At 47.8% G+C, this 21,632-nt stretch overlaps 1 protein-coding gene across 1 annotated transcript in view; it reads right to left on the bottom strand.

Moving 5' to 3' along the window:
* Positions 1 to 2,981: 2,981 nt before the first annotated feature.
* Hspa12a (heat shock protein family A (Hsp70) member 12A) overlaps positions 2,982 to 21,632 on the bottom strand; it is a 148,024-nt gene continuing 129,373 nt past the window's right edge. Inside the window, exons 8-13 of the mRNA XM_059255859.1 lie at positions 15,500 to 15,671; positions 11,372 to 11,458; positions 10,766 to 10,870; positions 9,790 to 10,048; positions 4,633 to 4,736; positions 2,982 to 3,776 (exon numbers count right to left, since the gene is read on the bottom strand). Coding sequence (XP_059111842.1) covers positions 3,139 to 3,776; positions 4,633 to 4,736; positions 9,790 to 10,048; positions 10,766 to 10,870; positions 11,372 to 11,458; positions 15,500 to 15,671 — 1,365 coding nt within the window. The 3' untranslated portion in view covers positions 2,982 to 3,138. The remainder of the gene's footprint in view (positions 3,777 to 4,632; positions 4,737 to 9,789; positions 10,049 to 10,765; positions 10,871 to 11,371; positions 11,459 to 15,499; positions 15,672 to 21,632) is intronic.

The following is a 21,632-nucleotide window of genomic DNA, read 5'->3' as shown; positions in this document are numbered from 1 at the left end:
AGGACCTCTTCCGAAGCACCTCCTCTTTCCTACTGTATGCCACTTGTCTGTCAATCTGCATTTATGAATGCCTGCTGTGTACAGAAAAGGTAGTTAAGTAACCAGATAATATACTCAAAGGGCTATTGGTCAAGACCACAGACCCTCTAGAACTTCCTAAGTTGGGGAATGTGTTCCAAGTGTACTTATCCAGTGTGCTAATAAGATTATTTCAGCTGGGGTAGGGATAGATTGGAGAGCTTTATTTAAAGAGTTTGGCTACTGGGGCTGCATCTCTGGGCCAGAAAGAAGTCAGTAAAATTACCACTCTTTCTCCATCTTCAGTTTGCTAACACTGCAGATTTCTATCAGCTCATTTAGGCGAAATAGGGGCAAGGGATAGACTTAGCATAAGGTGAGGAGTGCTTTACATTAGCCAGGAAAAGAAGGGCTGAACTATACCGCTCACACTAATTCAGCCGGACAGAGACCCCGGTGTATGTATCACTTGGTCCCTTTGATCACAAAGTATGCCACGCTCTGCCTTGCCAGAGAGGAGAGGTCAACCACCCTTGGAGACACAAAGCGTTTGGGTAGGCATTGCTTACAGAACCAAAATGTTCAGCTCTCAAAGTCTGGACAGGAGAATTGATACATGAGTCTTCATGCAGAAGCTGTTCAGCTTTGGGCAGGGTGTGCAAGTGTGGAAGGGTCTGATGAGGCTGTCGATCTGGGTAGTCTGTGTGATCAGAATACTCTGACCCAAGGCACCTCTGTCTATTGCTCAGTCTTGGATACATAGTCCATTGCATGGTATCAGCACAAATAGTGACCAGTGAGAGCAATTAAGAAATGAAGCTGTGGAGCTAACAGGCAGCAGTGTTATTAACCAAAATTAAGAGTATTTTCCTTTGCAAACAAGCACACAATAGAAATAAAGATTCTGTACAAGATTCTAGTGTTGTATATATATACATAAAATTATATCCATTGTAACAAAATTGAAAGTCTATTTGAGGACTGTGGCTGGAAACACTAAAGAGAGACCCATGAGCTTCTGGGGCAGAGTTAGCAGGAGAGTCCTAGCAAGCATCCTGATGCCCGGATTTGAGACCCTGGCATTCAGTTTGGGGTCCCATTCTCTTGTTCTATGGTTTGAAAGCATTTTCACATTCTAGCAGGGAATTCTGCAGCAAGTGGTGTGAAAAAGAAGACAATAGGTTGGAATTCAAAATGCTACTTAAAATCTACATGTTGGCTATGATGATGGGTTCACAAATCCAACTTGCATTTGAAGTCCCTTCCCTCATTCCGTATTCATTCATTCATTCATTCATTCATTCATTATGTCTCCAGAGATTTGAAGTCAGAATGAATTCCAGCAGGTGGGAAAGGCAGCTTTGAACGGATCAAACGGACTGTGAGTCAGATTCTTGATTCTTTATCCTCAGTTGGCTCCTGAACGTTGGCGAGACTGGCTTTGGCTTTGCACAGAGGGAAGGCGAGAGCATAGAACTTATGGCTCCCTGGGCAGCTTCATTCTCAGGGTTCATTTTGTGACACCTTTTTCCTTCTCTGAGGGTTAAAAGGCATACCCCCCCCTCCCCGGCAGGTGGATCTCTAACCCCTCTTATCTGACAGGAAGGTTTGAGGCCACATGCTGTGGTCTGTGGTCACTTCAGCTCTCACAAAATCTCAGGTTCAAAATTCTCCCATCTTACACTAAAAACGCAGACCCCATCTCTCCAGAGTCAGGAGATTCAGGACCTGCTCTTGACAAGCACCCAGGCGATTCTGAGGCAGGTGAGCCACAGACCCACTTTAGAAAAGGCATTTTCATTTACCAGGTCTAGGTTTACATACTATTTTTAGGTGAATTTGAAAAGATGAAGATTTGATTGAGACATTTCATGGAACAGAACCCCCTTTCACATTTCCTTATTGGGTAATGAAGGACAGCTGGAAGAAAGGGTTAACTGGAAATGTGCATGGTTTGCAAGGCTGTTTGGGATTTCTGGGCTTGGTGACACATATAAACAGGGCAAATAAAAACTTCATTTTCTCAAACTAAATTCCTACTAAGATCACCTAGAACTATGCAGAGCCTCTGAACTCAAGGTTTATGGTTCTGGGAATTACTTTCTGATCTGTGTCTTCATTTACTGGGTTTCCAGTGAACCCTAGTCAACTGTGGTCCAAAAACAGTATAGCATAGTGAGATATGCTGCAATAGACCACATTCATGTAAATTTTATCAAAGTGTGTTTTCATTATTGTCCTATTTCATCATTATTGTTGCTAATCTCTTACTACTTTAGTAAATTTATCACAGGTATGTAAGTATAGAAAAAACATAGAATAGATAAGGTTTGGTACCATCCACAGCTTTGGGCATCTGCTAGGGAACCTCAGAATGTATCTTCTATAGATAAAAGGGGGCCGCTGTAATTTGGGGTAAATCACTAACTCTTCAGTGTGCATTTCCACCAAAGGAAGTTTTACCTGCTCTGGAAAATTGAGGTATCAGCATTCTTACCCCCATCCCCAATCCTGGTTGAGTTAGCCAAGGCTGCCCTATCCTTCATTGAGCCCTCTTGGGATTTAAATTATGTGAGAACCTAAAATAGTGTAGGCAGTCTTCTCCCACCAGCTTAAAAAAATACTGTAAGTTGCCACTGAGTCACCGATTTGAGTCCCATGATAAAGAGAAGAAATTAACTGCAGGAAGCTGATATTTCCTATTCACTGCCATCCAAGATAATTTAAAAAGACCTCTAAAGAAGATTCCCCTCCTGGCTCAAAGGTCTCACTTTAAATCTAAAGAGATGGCAGTGGGTGTCCTAACCCCTCCCTTACAGGGACCTCTTCATGGCAAGCTGCACTGATTTCCTCATCAAGGAACCTGTGAAAGCTGGCTGCTTTGGGATTCTTGAACTTTCTATTTCCAGACCTTGATATTAATTTCTGAGTTTTTCTGACTCCAACGTACCCTCAAAAAAAAAAAAAATCCTTAGTTAATTCTCTCCCTGATTCTCATCTTTCCTACTGAAATTCAGGTGGGCAATGGCAAGGGTCAAGGTTGGGGACAGAACAGTCAAGGTTGAGGTCAGCAAATGCAGACGAGTCCCAGGGGGCTGGTGACAGGGAGGGATGGTTACATTAGTAATTTAGGAAGTCAATCCCCACTTTGACACTCTTTGAGGTGGCGATATCAACGGCTGTGGCCTTGATCTCAGTGTCCCCAAACTGCATGAGGGTCTGGATTTCCCTGCGGGCAGGCACTGCTGTGCCGCCGGTCCCCGTGAGATCCAAGCGGAGCGTACCACACTTTTTCACCCCTGGGTCAGTGATGAAACTGACATTGTCATGCTCAGAGCTGTAGATGTTGATGACGATGACCAGCTGGGAGGGCTTGGCTGGAGTGTAGCTGCGCTTGACCAGCTCCCCCAGGGCCACGGACTGGTCAGCAGAGATGAATTTGTCAAAGACATCAGTGCACCAGCGTGTGCCATCCTTCACCAGCAGCTTCTCAGGAGGGTGCTTCCCCTCCACGTAGCGGTTCAGCACACCCACTCCGTAGGTGAGAGGAGACCGGCGCACCTTGATGACAGCAGGGTCCAGGCCAAAGAGGACAGCGCCCTTGAGGATGGTGAGGCCCACATCCTGGGGGATGATGACCCTGCACTTGTCACCAAAGGCAGCCTGCACTGCCTGCTGCAGAAGGGGTGCCTCTGCAAAGCCACCCACCAGGAAGAGGAACTTGACTGTGGAAACCTCGGGCTTCTGAAACAGGTCCCCTGAAAGGGAAGGAGAAGGGAAGATCAGGTTACCCAGAGCAAGCCAGCAAGGGGGAAACGCAGCTGTCTGAGCCCACGCGAGTCAGCTAACCATGACCCTCAGATGGACACAGGCTTTGCCCGCGCTCATCCAACGGAGTTTGTACTGAGCTCATCTTATGAAGAAAGGTTTACACACTGTATGCCTAGGAACAAAGGCCAGGGCTGTGCCAAGTAGAAGCCTAATTTGTCAGAGGTGGTGGTGACTTTAATTAGAATTCACTTTTCATAACAATAGTATTCCTTTAAACATGTGGTCCAAGCTGCTAGAAATAATTGTCTCTGATATTCGCAAAGGTAGGTGAGGGATGAATAAAGGATATGATGTTTGGATCCTGAAAAAAAAAATCTCCATCAGGTTACTGCGTGTCTCTGGGTGAGGATAACCAACACACAAGATAACAGCGTGAACAGACTCTGTCTTGCTGGAACCCTTCCTTGGTTCACTAAACAGTTCCTTCTTTCCCAGTGAGGCAAGGATTCCTAAGTTATCCTGATACCTCAGACAAGATAAATTCCCAGGGCTTGTCACTCTAGAGTAGTATGGCTTCAGAGTTTCTTGACCTCTGACCTTCAAGGCCAAAGTGAAGCCTAAGTAAGGGCAGGTCCTCAGCTTTCTCAGCTCTGCAGAATTAGAGGAACAATACACAGAGCCACGTCCTGCAGCCTCCCTCATGATGTGCCCAGTCCCTGCCCACTCCAGAAGGCTCCAACCTTGTAGCTTCCAGATCCAGGTTACTACCAACTAGTCTGCCTCAGTAACTGTCCCTATTCCAAGCTCTGTCTCACAGGTGGCTGAGGCCCATCTGATACTTACGGAGGTGCTCAATGATGCTGTCAATGGTTGGCTTAAAGAGGGCGTTCATGGCATCCGGACTCATCCTCAGCATCCCCTGGGAGGACCACTTCACAAAATCCACGCTGGGAATAGCATCAAGAAGAACAAGCAGTGAATGAGTGCACAGTGCCCAGGTTGATCTGCACAGATGTGTGGCCTGAAGGAATAGCTGTCCCATCATGGGGATAAAGCATCTTGAAGTCAAAAGCATTCTTGGGAATTCACTCAACTGCCTGGACCTGGACCCTCAGAAGCTCAAGAGCTAGGACATAACCTTGTCTCTTTCTCTTTGCTTTATACCAGCACCAAACATCCCCCAGTATAATGAAGGCCAAAATCTAGCACAAGAGACATGGAGAGGCCCCCAGTCTTTCATTTTACCCAGTGATAGCTGGATACAAGCATGTTAGAGGACTGTAGGACTGACATGAGCTACAAACCTGTGCTCAGGTGCACCTCCTCAGTTCTCCAGGCCCCTGTGGCGTCACAGAGCTGAGCCTAATCTTACAGGATGGCCCCTGGGTTTCTAGTTCTCTAGTCAAGACCCAGCACAGCCAGAAGCAGCAGTGTGAAGCAGAAAGAGCACTGGCCAGGGAGGCTGGGCTGTGGTGTGGCCTCATTACTCAGTAGCCATGGACTCTGGCCACATTGCCCTCCATTTTCTCAAAGCCTGGTCTCCATGGCTGGAAGCCAAGGTTAACAGTTCGAACCTTAGTGCCCTCCCAGGGAAGGCTGTGAAGATGGAGTAGATGCTACATCTGTGAAAACAGTTGGGAAAGATTTTCTTTTCCTAGCTTAACTCATGCTGGGAACTATTCATTATCCAGACCCTCAGTAGAGACCCTGCCTTCTCAAAAGTTCAGGGACCATACAAATGGCATTTCAGGCTCTGAAGCAAAGTGCACACCAGCTTCTCAGCAACACGTCTGGGTGACACCAGGTTTCCTGAGTCAGGACAGATTTCCATGGCATAAACCAAAGGACAACATATGGTGTGGAACGACCCTGTGGCTTCTTGGTTTCCATAGTGGGAGGGTTGGAAGGCCCCAGGACCCGGGATTCAACCCAGAGGGCAGGTGTTCTACCTAGGAAACCAATGGGGCAGAGAAAACACCATCCCAGGAAGATCACCAGCCTGATGTGGCCCTGTCCAGAAGGCAGGAAACTATAAATCAAATCTACTCTGTTTCTCATAAAAAGGAATCAAGGCTTCTTAGAGAAACGGTCCAGTCCAGGTCCCAGGCAGAGATTGTCTGAAGTGAATCAAGAGCACCTTCACAGAGCAGAGGCCGTTTGCTGCATCAAAGGGGCTCAGAGCCAAGGGGAAGAGGCTGCTTCTCTCTAAGGTGGGACACTCTGGGCACCAGTAAGACCATAATCACCACAGTTTAGAATATACCAAGCATGCTTAAATCCACATTTCCCTACAAAATTAAACTCATTACCACTTTGAAGAATGCTAGGATCTACTTTGGTTTTTTTTTTTTTTTTTTTTTTTTTGAGACAGGGTCTCACCATGTAGTTCTAGCTGGCCTAGAACTCCCTATGTAGACTGGACTGGCCCCAATCAGAGAGTCTCCTGCCTCTGCCTCTCTAGTGTTGGGATTAAAGGCATGTGCCACCATCTCACTTTTTTTAATTAATTTATTTATTTATTATGTATGCAGAAGTAGGTGCCAGATCTCATTACAGATGGTTGTGAGCCACCATGTGGTTGCTGGGACTTGAACTCAGGACCTGTGGTAGAGCAGTCAGTGCTCTTAACCTCTGAGCCATCTCTCCAGCCCCCCATCTCACTTTTAAAAAACAACTGGAAGGAAGAATCACCATTTATTCTCTTTTCTGAAGTGACCAAACCATTAAGGAAAAACTGTTTCTTTACGAGTGTTCTAGACACACCAATTAGAAAGAGCAAGACAGTAGAAGAGTAAGTGTGGGTCCACCCCTAAGGAAGTGTGGACCTGGGCAGTGGTCATCAGTGGGCACTAACATCTCAAAAGAAGGGACGAGTAGACTGCACATGTCCCCTGGTATGGTGTATTAGGAACTCGCAGCATCTACGATTACCTGCACGAGAAACTGCCCAAGATTGGGCTTTCAACATCCTGTCATGGGAGGGGAAGAACTCACGAAGCCCTGTTCCTCCCTGAGAATTACAGGTAGTAATGGATGCTGGAGAGGGGGTGATGCTTTGCTTCCAATGATATAGTGGTAAGGTGCCCATGTTCCTATAACCTTTCACCAATGCTCCTGCACACAGTCCTAATGAAACTGGACTACACACACACACACACACACACACACACACACACACACACACACACACACACAAAGACATAAACTAGAAGGGGACTGGTAGGGAAGAGGAAGGATCGGTGGGAGGGGAGGGGCACAAGAGAGGGTGATGAGGGATGTGCTGATTAGTTTTAAAGTCAAATTGGCAGAGGCTAGAGTGATTCTGAAAGATGGAATCTCAATTGAGAAAATGCCCCCATCAGACTGTGACTGATATGGGAGGGTCCAGTCCATTGTGGGTGGTCTCACCCTGGTAGTCCTGGATGGCACAAGCCAGCCATGAGGAGCAAGCCAGTAAGCAGCACTCCTCCATGGCCTCTGCTTCAGTTCCTGCCTCCAGGCTCCTGTCCTGCTTAGTTTCTGCCCTGACTTCCCTCAGTGATGGACTGTTACATGGAACTGTGGGTTGAAACCCTTTCCTCCCTAACTTGCTCTTGGTCATGGTATTTTATCACTGCAACAGGAACCCTAGCTAAGACAAGTGGTGAGATCAGAATACATTACACACATATATGAACATGTCACAATGAGGTTATTGCATATAATCATTACATATAATTATTCTGTGGTAATAAGCATACATTTACAAAAACTGCCATACATTAAATAGATTTGCCCAAAATCCAAACTTAAATCCACCTGAGACTCAGTGTCAATCTATTTGGAAAAGGATAGCAAGGGAGAGAAGCACAGACCACGGAACCGTGGGCACACAGTGTGTAAAATTAAGACCATGGAAAACTCTCAGGGCACCCAGTCACCTTGACAACCAACACACGTGAAGGGTGAATCCAGGAGGGGAGTTTGTATATGTGTGGGTATGAGAGTACCTCATGCAATGCAGCCTTCATCAGGTTGCTGATACAAACTAAAGAAAATGAGACACAGAAATTGATAATGCTAGCTGGCTTTAAAAAAGTGTGTGTGTGTGTGTGTGTGTGTGTGTGTGTGTGTGTGTGTGTGTGTGTTTGTGAGAGAGAGAGAGAGAATGTGTGTGTGTGTGAGAGAGAGAGAGAGAATGTGTGTGTGTGTGTGTGAGAGAGAGAGAGAATGTGTGTGTGTGTGTGTGTGTATGAGAGAGAAAGAGAGAGAGAGAATGAATGTGTGCGTGTGTGCATGTGTACTCATGCAGACGTGTGGGCACAGACATGTCACAGCATATATGAGGAGGTCGAAGGACAACCTCAAATACCAGTCCCCACCATTCACCTTGTTTGAAATGGTCATGGTGTTTATCACAGCAATGGAAACTGCCCCCCGCCAAGTATTTCAAGCTTCCCGGCCCACAAGCTTCCAGGGGATTCTCCTGTGCCCACCTCCTCTCTTCTGTGGGAATGCTGGGATCTCAGATGCATGCTTCTGAGCCTGGCTTTACGTAGGCTCTGGGACCCAAACGCTGGTCCCCACATTTGCAAGTGTTTGACCGCTGAGCCATCTCCCCAGCCCCTAACTCAACGACACTGAAGAACAATACATTTTAAGTGCGACAGTATTATGGTCCTATTAAAATATCTCTCCTTTAGAACTCCAGGATGACACACTTATGGATTAGATAATAATCAGAGATTTGCTTTAAAGTAATTGGGGGAGGCCCGTGTGATTTAGACTGGCTAGGAACTGCCAATGATTGGAAGTAGATGATAGACTTTCATTTTCCATTATAAGAAGGCCATTAAGAGGGGGGTGATTATGGAAAGTGACAGGTAAGAAAATTAGACTGTAGTGCCAACCACTTTGGACATGTATATCAAAAGTAATTTTTAAAATGATCTTGTTATGTTGCCCAGGCTGGTCTTGAACTCAAGACACACATACCTCAGCCTCCATATTGCTGGGATTAAAGGTATGCATTACCACATATGGCTCAAAAACAATTTTTAAAAAGTTATCAGAAACTTAGGGGATGTTTTTCTATTCAAAAAACTTTCAGCTTTAATCAAAATCTTCCATATGGGTTCATTTCGCAACAAACAGCTATAATTGCAGGCCAGAGCCGTGGAGAAGCAGGAAAACCAAATTCCCACTAGTACAAATTCATCTAGTACACACCAAATCCTATTCTGGAAACTGCTATAGCAACCACCTATGGTGGTTTGAATGAGAACGGCCCCCACAGACTCGTATATCTGAAGGCTTAGTCACCAGGGAGTGACACTATTTGAAAAGCATTGGTGACGTGGCCTTGTTGGAGGAAGTGTGTCACTGCAGGGTGGGATTGAGATTTCAAAAGCCCATGCTAGGCCCAGTGTCTGTCTGTCTGTCTGTCTGTCTGTCTGCTTGCCTGCCTGCCTGCCTCTGTCTGTCTCCTTTCTCCTCTCTCTCAGTCAGTGGATCAGGATGTAGCTCTCAGCCAATTCTCTAGCACTATATCTACCTGCATGCTGCCAGGCTCCCTGCCATGATGATAATGGACTAAACCTCTGAACTGTAAGCAAGCCCCCAATTAAATGCTTTTATTTACAAGAGTTGCCTTGATCACGATGTCTCTTCACAGTAATAGTGACTAAGACATCACCCAAACAAAATTTCTTGTTTCTGTAAAGCTATTATTTTCTCAGGGAACCTACCAGCTAACACGTAGACCACACTTTCTGTGACCTGGATAGTATGCTAACTGCCTAACCGACAGGAACTCATGTTACTCCCACAACCACCCTTTGAGGTAAGTAGAGTTATTACCCCCATTTTCCACAGCAAAAGTTAAATTGGGGCATTGATGAATTGAGTCACTTGCTCAAGAGTACACTAAGCATTGTCAGAACGCACAGTCCACACCTGATTTCTCTGTCCCATCAACACTGTCTACTCCCAGACTCTGGAGCCCAAGGTGAGCCAACTTACTTGCTCTTCCTCAAGGCATGCTCCACGCTGTGCCCCCGGAACTTCTTGTAGTAGTCAATGAAGGAGAAGGGCAGAGTGATGTTCAGGGGATTGGTTCGATCTGGTGCTGCAGCTCTTTTGCGAGACTCAAAGGCAATCATTAGGTCGACCCAGGCTGCCGGGCGCTTGATCTTGAACTGTTCAATAAAGTCCTCTCCAAATATTTTACAGAGCAGCTTTTCAAATTCATAATCTACTCCCAGAGATCCATAGGGTCCACCTGAGAAGAGAACCAAATGGGAGCCCACAATGTTAGAAAAATCATGAGAGGCTGAAACCAAAGGATGAAACCCCGGCCCTCTCTGTGTCCTCTGAAGCACACTGGGGCCCATTCGGCACACAGACAGCAGCTAACCATGCCCACTCACTCTTCAACACCCTTAGGCTCTTACTCTGTGACTTTTTCCCCTCAGCAATCCAACAGTCTGTTTAAATCTATTTCATTATAAATAAGATCAATATAGATAACTAACTTCAAAAATCATAATCCTCCCTCTTAGAAAACCCATAGGTGAGGTCTGGAAAACCAGCTGGACTCAGGCCGGGGAGTCTGCCGATGACATCACCTCATCTGCCGATGACGTCACCTCGGCAGACTTCCCCTCCCAAATGGAAAGGTATGTTCCTTATTTTGATGATCTTGATCTAGGTGTGGAAATCTGGCCTTAGGTTTCAGTCAGAGGTGATTACAAGCTACAGGCAACCCGTGGCAAAACTGCATTAACAGTGTCACTATCCAGTTTGATGTCCAAACTCAAGTGGTGGCTTGCTTGCCTTTGAAAGAACACTTGGATACATTTTGCTTTCCTATTGTAAACAGATGGAAGGGCCCTCCACCACCCACAGTCCACATGCCTGGGATGCTGAGAGAAATCTAAAATGAGTGAACCAGGAATGACTGGAGGCTGGAAAGCCAACCAGCCAGGCGGTGGGTCACCTGTTGCTTTGTACAGTTCCTTAAGGTGTCCCTCCGGTAACCGTATCTGATGGACTGTCAGGTCTACGGTGCCTCCGCCACTGTCGACAACCACATACTTGTCACCTGGCAGAAAAGACAGTGATCTTTAAGGTACACCACCTATCCGTCCCTCCTCAAAAGCTGGTGCACGATAACTTGGACTCAGCTACCCACATCAACACTGCCCACAAGCACAGTGGTTTTTGTTCATTAGCAGCAGCATAGCAAGTTATTCGGTAACTAAAGAGAGTGCAGTCATGCCCATCCAAGAGGGAGGGCTAAGCATGGATGAAGAAGCAGCTGAGAGGATCCAGAGGACCAAGGCATTCATGCCACACAGGACTCTGTCCCCACCACAACCCATGGCATGTGCTTCAACACAAGACTCCCTCCAGAAGTGGAGAGCCTTATCTTCCTTGGGAAAGTATCTGCATCCCGGAAGGGCCATCCCTGAGCGAGTGGCCTTTAAAGCCCCTGCTACTGAGCATCTTCCCAAAGTGCAAATGTAAGGAATAGTAATACATTTTTGCCAGCAGTGAAAATAAATAATAACAAGTAGGGGCAAAAGACGCCCCAACACACTACCTTCCTCCAGCTCAGACCAGATCTCTCCTATGACATTCTCCACCAAGAAGGTCCGACTCTGCCGGTTACGCCGAACATGTTCCTTAGCTAGCGGCCAACAGAGAGAAAAGGACCAAGCATAAGAAAAAAGCATGAAAAGGCGACATTTGTCTGCAGCAGCTGGAGACAACAGCATGGTGGGTCCAGGGACGGGACGTTTACTGACCCTTGGCCAATAGGATTAATGAACACAACATCAAAACCCAGAAAACCAGTTCCTCCCAGGGAAGAAGCCCTCATCTTTGGCCCATGCCCAGCTGTAAAGCCTGCCCTGAGGAGATTCTTGGCCGTGGTGACTTTCTTCTGGGGAGCGGGTTAATGAAATGGGCCAGTTTCCCAGCGGCCCACAGTGCACTAGGTTAAACCATTTCACATCACATCAGCTTTGGAATGCTGGGTATATTTTGCTCATGGGAATCTCTGGGATAAAAGGATCTGGAGCCCTTTCCTGCAGCTGTTGAAGACAATGTGCACTTCTGCCACATGGGGGCGCTTCAGCCACAAGGTAGCATCTAAACCTAAGGAATCCCAGCGCGGCATCACCAGGGTACCCAGGGGATGCCTCTGCCAGTGTGATGAGTGGCTGGAACGCCTTTGGGACAGACAGAGCACTAATAACCAACCACCCTGTGCTCAGCTGAGGAGGGTGAGGACGTGGGACTCAGAAATCCCAAGTTTTTGTTTGGCAATGTGAATCCTCAGACCAGAGACCAGAAACTTTTGAGATCTACCATTTTCTAAGTTTGGAAAAGCAGAAAAATGAGCCAAGAAAGGTATTGTGAAAGGGTGTGCTGGAGGCAGCAGGCCACAGCCAGGTGTGCTTCAGCCCTTTGGCTTCAGTTTGCTCATCACTAGGTCTAGGTTCCCCGTGGGCAGAAAAGGGACTGCTTCCCTAACGCATCCTGTGGGCCAACTGTATACCTGGAGTGATGGCCTGCACACAGTAGGTGATAAAAAAGGCAGAGCACCTACTATGAGATCTGGTGCTCTGTCTCAAAATGACAACCGCAATAAATGATTTCTTAGAGCAGCCCTAGGATGGCAGAAAGGCTCTCCTGCCTCGTCGTCTTCCCTCACTCCCCACCATTGTGTTCTTTAAATCCCTAAGCTACCCTTCTTGACCTTCTAGACTCTTTCTGCAAGAAGCAGTGTTTGCAAAACTAACTTCTCTCAGGATTTGACCCAGCAAACGCCCAGCCGGCTCCCTTCAGAGCCTGAGTTGGAGTGGTCAAAGGGGCCCCTCAGAGGCTCCCCAAATGTAGACTTCTCTCCCATTCCCACACTGGTTCCCAGTGAGCTATATTAGACTAAGGTATGGCTCAGTGGTAGAGCACATCCGTAGCATGCAAGGAGGTTGACTCCCAGGCACAGAACAGACCAACCAAGAAGCAAACTATGTCTTAGACCTTGCAGCAGGGACCCGGTTTGCTTTTTTTTTTTTTTTTTTTTTTTTTCTCGAGGCAGGGTTTCTCTGTGTAGTTTTGGTGCCTGTCCTGGATCTCGCTCTGTAGACCAGGCTGGCCTCAAACTCACAGAGATCCACCTGGCTCTGCCTCCCGAGTGCTGGGATTAAAGGCATGTGCCACCACCACCCAGCCCTGGTTTGCTAAAACAATTTAGATGGCCAGAGATGGGATTCATAAAAAAATATCTGAGTGAAGGCGACAAAACATCTTTCCAGTTCTCAGAGAATTATCCCAGTTTTTCAGGTAAATTAAGCCCAAGATTGGAGAAAGTATCTTTTATGGATTCTATTAAAACCCATCAGGAGTAACATAATGTTCCCTGCAAGCCCTGCCAGGTGGAGGCTGAGTGTCTGCCAGCTCCCTCCCTCTGCAGGAGCCTCTGTCTACCAACCTGTGATCACGAGGGACCCACGGAGCATGTCAGATGTCCTGAAAAAGTGCTCCTCTGGGGTCCTACAGCACCCCACCCCGGGGAGAGCCCGCCCAACTGCAATGCGAGGCTGACCCCCAGGCCCCTGCCAGACCCCTGCTTCTCCAAGGCATGTTGGCCACCAATGAGGACTCCAAAAACCACAGGAAAGGCCCCTGTGAGTGTCCACAGACAGCAACAAAATCCACAAGTCACAGGACAGCCATGACGGTGCAGCAATGAGGAGACATGGCAGATTAAAGGCAAGGAAACCCCAAACCGAACCCTGAGGAAGGAGCTCATTTGAAATCAGCAGGCACCTCCCAAAAACTGGGGGCCGTTCTTATACCACAGGCAAAAGCTGTGCTGAAATCAATAGACCCCTCAATATGAATCTCTGTTTACAAATGGAGGATTAGCTTGTAAGACACAAGCTTCATCGTCCTTCCAATGAGACAACGGAGAAGCTGCCTTTGTGTATTTGAGATGACAAAGCACCTGAGTTCCTTAGAGAAAAGGCTGGCCTTGGCATCCCTTGGCAAGGCCAGGATGGCCATTAATGAGAATAAGGACTAATCCAGCCCTTGGGCCTAAAGGAAAGTTTCTGTCCCCATCCTGGTAAATCAGATAAGGTGTTAATGCATAGCCCCTGGCAAGCAGAACCGGCAGCTCAGGGACAAGCATAGTTCTTGCCACCTCCTGGTAGCTACTAACAACTAACTCAAGGGATTAAAAGGAACAGGGTGTCCCCTGGGATGGAGCTGTCCTCATGAAGATGACTGAGGAGCGACCAGAAGAAAGCTGCAGTATGTAGGGATGGAAAATGCATCTTCTCAGGGTGAGCCTGGGCCTGGGATTCTGAGTGTGGGGACTACAGGAAACATAGATCCTGTTAGGTCCCAAACCTAGGACAAACGGCTGAGGTGCCTATTTAACATATCAAAGGGGACCTGGCTGTCAGGTTCTCCCAGAATCCCTCAGTCTTTATCTGTTACAGGCCCTCATGGCTGGCATACCCCTCCCCTTACCCTAAACTTCTCCAGCCCAAAGGCTGAGCTGCCCTTCTCTATATAATCCAACCATCTTGATTGCCTGCCTTTTTTTTTGTACCTTTGGGCCTCCTGGCTGCTGCACCTGGTTGCCCTCTCTCTTCTCTCCCTCGTCCTTGCCCCTCTCCCCACTTGGCACAGCTCCCTCTAGTCAGGTCCAGACTCTGGACTCTCCCAGATGTCCCTGCCTCTGGCTGTGGTCTCCCTTTTATCTACAATAAGCCTTCTCCTCCACCAAACCTAGAAGTAGTCATGTTGCTTTCAATGTTTCCTTTCCTTTTTTTTTTTTTTTAAATTCAGATGTAAGCTTAGGTCAACCAATCCTCACTAATGTTCTTCCTAACTTCCTCCTGGGCCTGGGTCCTTCCAGGGTCACTTGGGTGTGGACATGGATAGAGGCTGTGTTTCTGCCCACCAGGTACTCATCTTGGAACTCTGCGGAACTCACAGCTGGGGCGTATAGCACCTCCCCACACATACTATGCTCCCCAACACATATGGTGCTCCCAGCACAAACGGTGCTCCCCGTTAGTATCCAAGCTTTCAGTGGTGCTTTGACCATGACCTCATCTCTCTAAAACCCCTGGAGCCCTGGAGACACCCACAGAGCCTGGACCCACGGAGCACACAGTTCTGGGGACTGAGATAGTCAGTTTATGCAGGTAACTATTCAAAGGGAAAGCTCCTTATAAAATACCTAGGCTGGGTCAGTCTGAGCAAGGGCTCCTTCCCCACAGCTCAGGGTACGTCTCCTGGGTCAGCACAAATCAGCCACTTTCTCAGCTAAGGTACCTGATGAGCTCCACACACCCAGAGCAGCCCAGTGAGTAAGACAGCAATAAGTCAACAATCTTAATGGGGGAATTAATAGCAGGCAAATTGGATTAGACTGACTCAGTTAAAGACAAGAAAGTCTCAGATCCTAGTAAAATGCAAGGCTAGGAATGGCTCTCAGGTCACCCTTGGGTTCTGGGAGAGATGCCCCCAAAGGGTGACCAGCCAGGGTGACCAATGCTTAGCTTACGGGGGAGTCCCTCCTAGGGGCCAGGTAGGAACACCAGGCAAAGAGGGGCTTAAGACCCACCTTCCCCATGGCATATCCCGACCCTTACAGCCTGAGGTGCCTTTGGGGGAGCAGAGGGAGGGAGAGAGAGAGCAGAGGTACCCTGTGTGAACCCCGCTCCTACTGTGTCACTGGCGCTGTACCCATTGACCACCGCCTTGCTGCTGAGCTCAATCATCTGGTGCAGCCGCAGCTTCCGACAGTAGATGGAGGCAGCCTCAGGCTCCAAGGCGATGATGAGCTGTTCCGAGTTCTCAGGGGAGGCCAGGCCCGCCTGGAAGACAGAGAGATGGAGACTAGAACCTGGGGTTCGTGGGCAGGCCTGCTCAGAGGACACCACACCTTGCAATGTGGTTGACACTCTCAAGGAAGGAACTGAGCAGTAAGCTTAGCTTGTTTGGGAGGGACATTCCCTCCACAGTCCTCTGCAGACTTTAATACTGGGGGTGACCAGACATTGAGCTCTTAACTGCCTCTGAGTATGCAAAGGACTCCTGGGAAATTCAGGGCATTCTGGCTATAGCGCCTCTGGCTTGTTCAGATCAGAACTGAAAAGTGCCATAGAAGAGGCCAGGAAACTATGGCGGGTGGGTAATGATGAGGTTAATACGCAAGCAGTTGGCCCCAACACTTTGAAAAGCATCACAGAGAGAAGACAGGTGGACCCCTTCCCTGTGATAATGAGTCACACACCTTCTCAGGGGCTGTGCGGATCCTGATCTTGGTGACCCGCAGCTAGGCAAACACTTGGAGGGCTCCTGCCACTTGCCTACTGGATGTAACATATGAGCAGTGGCTCCCGGAGGAAGCTTCCATGGAGTCTCTTATTTCCTAGAGTGAGGGTGGGCAGTCAGCTGACAGTTGTTTTAACTAACACCTTCGTTCTTTCGACAATTTACTGTATAATACTTTTTTTTTAAGATGGGGTTTCATGGATTCCAGGCTGACCCCAACCTTGCTGTGAAGTCAAGAGTGACCATGACTATCCAATCTTCCTGTATCTACTTCATGAGTGCTGCTCTGGGATTATTACAAGTGTGTGTCACCATATCTGTTTTATGTGATGCTAGTGACTGAAGCCAGAACCTCACACGTGTGAGACAAACAACACTCTACTGACTGAACACACCCCAGCTTCTACATATTCTTAATATTGTAACAGTTACACCCCCAGGTTCCCATCTGCAACTCCATCTGCTAATATCTGGGATCTTCCTTGGCTGGCAAGAGGCAGAAGTGCTTTTGTTCCATGACATGTGTGTGACCTGTCCCAGTCACCTCCCCTCTAGGCTCTGGAGGTCCCAAAGCCACCCTTCTGCGAATACACAGAGAAATGAGCATTGGCCTGTAACCAGGTCCTTGGGTACTCCCAGAGCCCTGGGCCAGAGCAGGAGTTCTTCCTATAGACACTGCATGGTGCAATTTCTTGGCCATGAGCAGCACAAATTATTCCTGTCACCATGGTGCTGCTTTTCTGCTGTTTCCAAGGAAACTTGGGGATCTGTCTCCAAGCCACACCCACTTGGAGAAAGTTCCCCCACTCCCACCTCCACTCTACACCAGAAGTTTAGCAGATAGAAAGTCTCCTAATGCCACATAGTCACAGGAAGAGCAGCTAGGAGCTGAGGGGCTTAGGGGGGGTTCCATCAGTAAGCAAGGAGGAAGGAGGCTCAGATTGGAATGCAGGAAACCCAGGGGACCCTCAGGGCCTTTCATGTAACCCCTTCACTAAAGGTAACATCTTAGTTACTTTTCTACTGCTGTGATAAAACATCATTGTAGCTTGAGTTTTCCTGCCTGGCCCACAGTCAGGACAAGTCTCTCTCACCTGCCAGTCCCACAGCCACTCAGACCCAACCAAGTAAACACAGAGACTTATATTGGTTACAAACTGTATGGCCATGGCAGACTTCTTGCTAACTGTTCTTATAGCTTAAATTAATCCATTTCTATAAATCTATACCTTGCCATGTGGCTCGTGGCTCGTGGCTTACCGGCATCTTCACATGCTGTTTCTCATCATGGCGGCTGGCAGTGTCTCTCTCACTCAGCCTTCCACTTCCCAGCTTTATTCTCCTCCTTGTCCCACCTATACTTCCTGCCTGGCCACCGGCCAATCAGTGATTTATTTATTGACCAATCAGCAACACACTTGACATACAGACCATCCCACAGCACATCATGACTGTCAAAGTTACAGGGTTGCTATTGCTGTGACGAAACACTATAACCAAAACAAGTTGAGGAAGAACAGGTTTAATTGGCTTACACTTCCACATCAAAATTCATCATCAAAAGAAGTCAGGACAGGAACTTAAGCAGGGCAAGAACCTGGAGGCAGGAGCTGATGCAGAGGCCATGGAGGGGTGCTGCTAGTGGCTTGATCTCCATGACTTGCTCAATATGCTTTCTTATGGAACCCAGGACCATCAGCCCAGGGGTGGCACCGCCCACAATGTGCTGAGCCCTCCTACATCAATTACTAATTAAAATTACAAAAAAAAAAAAAAAAAAAACCAAAACACCCATAGGTTTGCCTACTGAGGTATTTTCTCAACTGAGACTCCCTCTTCTCCAGTGACTCTAGCTTGTGACAAGTTGACATAAAACTAGCCACTGCAATGACCAAGGCAGCTTATATTAGAAAGAGTTTATTTCGGCTTACAGTTCCAGAGAGTTAGAGTCCATGATGGGAGAGTAAAGGCATGATGGATAGAAGAAGAGGTCTTACATCTTGAACCACAAACATGAAACAGAGAGGGCACATTGGGAACGACTCTAGGCTTTTTAACCTCAAAGGCCACCCACAGTAACATACTTCTTCCATCAAGGTCACACCTCCTAAACCTCCCAAACAGTGACACAACTGGGGACCAAGTGTTCAAGTGCTCAAGACTATGAGGGACATTTAACATTCAAGCCACCATAGACAGGAAGACTCCAAGGCCCCAGTAGAAAGTAACCAACTACTCTAGTTTGTCTAGGAGAGGAAGTATCCCATGGAGCATGGGGCTTGCAGAGTTAAACAGTAGTCTTACTCACAGGTATCCAACATCAGCACAGGTGAGGATTTGAGTCCCTGAGACCAGGCTCCTTAAATCACACCAACTCTCCAGCCTGTGCCTAACATTACAGGGGAGAGGCCTGGGCCAACCTTTTGACAAAACTCCATCCTCCATTGGTTTTAAAAGCCATCTCTTCACCTGCTGGGTGGGACAGTATCAGATAATGCATTGCCCACAGTTCTCCATGGCAATCATACCCCAAATAAATGTTACTAATAACATCTGAAAGAGCTGCTACCCACCAGGCAGGAGAAGGACAGGCTCATTCTGTATTCACCATGTGCCTCTTCGTAGCAGAACCACTTCGGAAGGACTGGCTTCCAAATCCACACCTATGCTCCACACCAGTCACAGGGTACCTCTTCCCTACAGCCTAATACCCCAGCCACGGCCAACTACACAGGCAACAATTGTGCTCATTATTTTAATCCATGGGGCAAATGGGCTGGGTTGCCTTTGCATGACATCCATCAATAGGCCACTGACTTAGGCGTGAAGGATCTTCCACTGCCCCCTGTCAAGCAATTATAAGTACCCCTGCCCAGCTACTCCTCCCCAAGTCAGACCATATATCCTCAGCACATAGACAGACGAAAGTTAAGGTACCCAGTGAAATAGGATTGGGTCAGACACATGATGTGCATGCCATAGGGATGGTGAATCCACTGAACCTGAGTGCTGGGGTCCCCAGAAGCAGAAATCCAAAGCAAGGCAGAGCAGAATGCCCCCGCTAACAGACAGTTTGTGTGCTAAAAAATTCTTTTCTGGGTCTCTAGCACCAAGGACTTCCTGGGAGAACAGATGCCCAAAGCCAGCTTCCCCAGCAAGGGGTGAGAGGTCAGGGAACAATGTGGACTTCCTGGGACTCTGGAATTCACAGCTTCTGGGATTTATACTAGAAATGAAACCAAGGTGATAGGACCATGGTGGAGCCCAGGAACAAAACAAAACAAAACAAAAAAAAAAAAAAGAGTCAGGCAAAGACCTTTTAGACTTTAAAGCCACAAAACTATTCCCATGTCCCTCTGGGATGTCAACCTGCCAGTTGGAATTTGCATCAGCCAGAATCCCACTGGGTGTGGACCACAACCAGGAGGTACAGGGATGGGAAGGGAGAAATATCTGCACACAAGGCCTCATTTGTCCACTGACTATGATCCTGACATCCTAAGCAGGACCTCTGACTCAGATGGAAAATCTTTTGTGTGTATGTGTGGTATATGCATGTTTATGCATGCATGTGTACGTGTGTGTACCTTGTGTGCAATACACAGAGGTGAGAGGTTAATACCAGTGCCTTCCTCTATTGCCCTCCACCTCTTCTTTTTAGAGACAGGCTCTCTCAATAAACCTGGAGCTCATCACTGCAGCTAGGCTGGCTGGTCAGGGAGCTCTAGGGACCCCACCTGCCTCCATCCTCTCCCTAGTACTGGGGTGCTGTGGGATGTTCTGTATGTCACATGTGTTGCTGATTAGTCAATGAATAAAACACTGATTGGCCATTGGCTAGGCAGGAAGTGTAGGTGGGACAAGGAGGAGAATAAAGCTGGGAAGTGGAAGGCTGAGTCAGAGAGACACTGCCAGCCACCATGATGAGAAACAGCATGTGAAGGTGCCGGTAAGCCACGAGCCATGTGGCAAGGTATAGACTTATAGAAATGGATTAATTTAAGCTATAAGAACAGTTAGCAAGAAGCCTGCCACGACCATACAGTTTGTAACCAATATAAGTCTCTGTGTTTACTTGGTCGGGTCTGAGTGGCTGTGGGACTGGCAGGTGAGAGAGACTTGTCCTGACTGTGGGCCAGGCAGGAAAACTCTAGCTACACTGGGGCTTATATAAGCATATGCTGCCATTGTGAAGGCCTAGATTTGACTTTACAGGATCCATCTTAGGGAAAGGGCCACCATCTCAGACCACCTGCTGTACTCAGTTCCAGGAAGGACCTCAGGAATGTGCCATGACAACTTGAATGGATACAGAGCAGTATGCTCCTGCAGACATCCTGTCTGCATGCAGTTTATGGCTCTTGAAGATATCTAGATGATCCTGCTGAGCAGTCCAGATAATCCTGTTCAGAGGGTTGTGGTTACCTGCCAAAAGTATAACCCAACGGTTTCAAATGTGGTTTTGTGCCCAAAGTCTGGACCGATAGTTTAAAAAATCACCTTGCCCCATATCCCTTCTGCCCAATCCCAAGTTGCTGATTCCTGGCTTGTGGTTTTTCCCTATAAAAACTCTCTACACCTGGGCTTGTGACCACATTTTCTTCTATCTGCCGTGCAGTGGCCCAGGTTGAACCTGAATAAAAGGACCCTTATGTGCTTGCATCGGAAACTGGCTCCTTGGTGGTCTCTGGGGGTTTTGTGAAACGGGTACACCACCATGCCTGGCATTCACAAGGGTTCTGGGGATCCAAACGTACGTCTTCATGTTTACACAGCATGTACCTTACCTACTAGCCAAATCCTCAGGAAATCTTTATATGGAAAATCCAGTCAAGAACATGAGTCCTGCCTGAGATGATATGAGGGGAATGTGCATGGGTTAGTGTGGCTGAGTAGGAGGGTCCTCTCCTCTGGGAAGGGGGCCTGGGCAGACGGCTGCACAGTGAAGAGCACTGACTGCTCTTGCAGGGGACCAGAACTTGGTTCCCAGCACCCATAGCAGCTCTCAACCACCTGTCACTGCAGCCCCAGGGGATCATGTGTCCTGTTCTGGTACCCATGGGCACACACACACACATATACACATAATCAAAAATGAAGTGTTTTGTTTTTAAAATCAGACATAGGTCAGGTGTGGTGGTGCACACCTTTAATTCTAGCACTAGGGAGGTAGAGGCAGGAAGATCTCTATGAATTTGAAGCCAGCCTGGTCTACACAGGAAGTTCTAGGACATCCAGCATTACATAACAGAGAGACTCTGTCTCCAAACAACAACAACAACAACATGACATACCCAGGCCTCCCCGACAGCAGAGGCCATGTCCACATTGACGGGCTGCCTTTGATTCCACAGCAGTGCCTGTGACCCATTTCCACAGGGGCCCCCACTGTATTGTGAGAAGATGCAGAGGAAGGGCAGAGGTGAAGGTGTGGATCCCACTCCAGGAAGGAGGAAGCAACACAGTGACAGAGTCTGGGTGGTACCAGGGCTCTGGGTGGT

The sequence above is a fragment of the Peromyscus eremicus genome, chromosome 1 (genome assembly GCF_949786415.1).
Source record: "Peromyscus eremicus chromosome 1, PerEre_H2_v1, whole genome shotgun sequence".
Classification (NCBI taxonomy): Eukaryota; Metazoa; Chordata; class Mammalia; order Rodentia; family Cricetidae; genus Peromyscus; species Peromyscus eremicus.
This window is presented reverse-complemented; position numbering and strand designations above follow the sequence as displayed.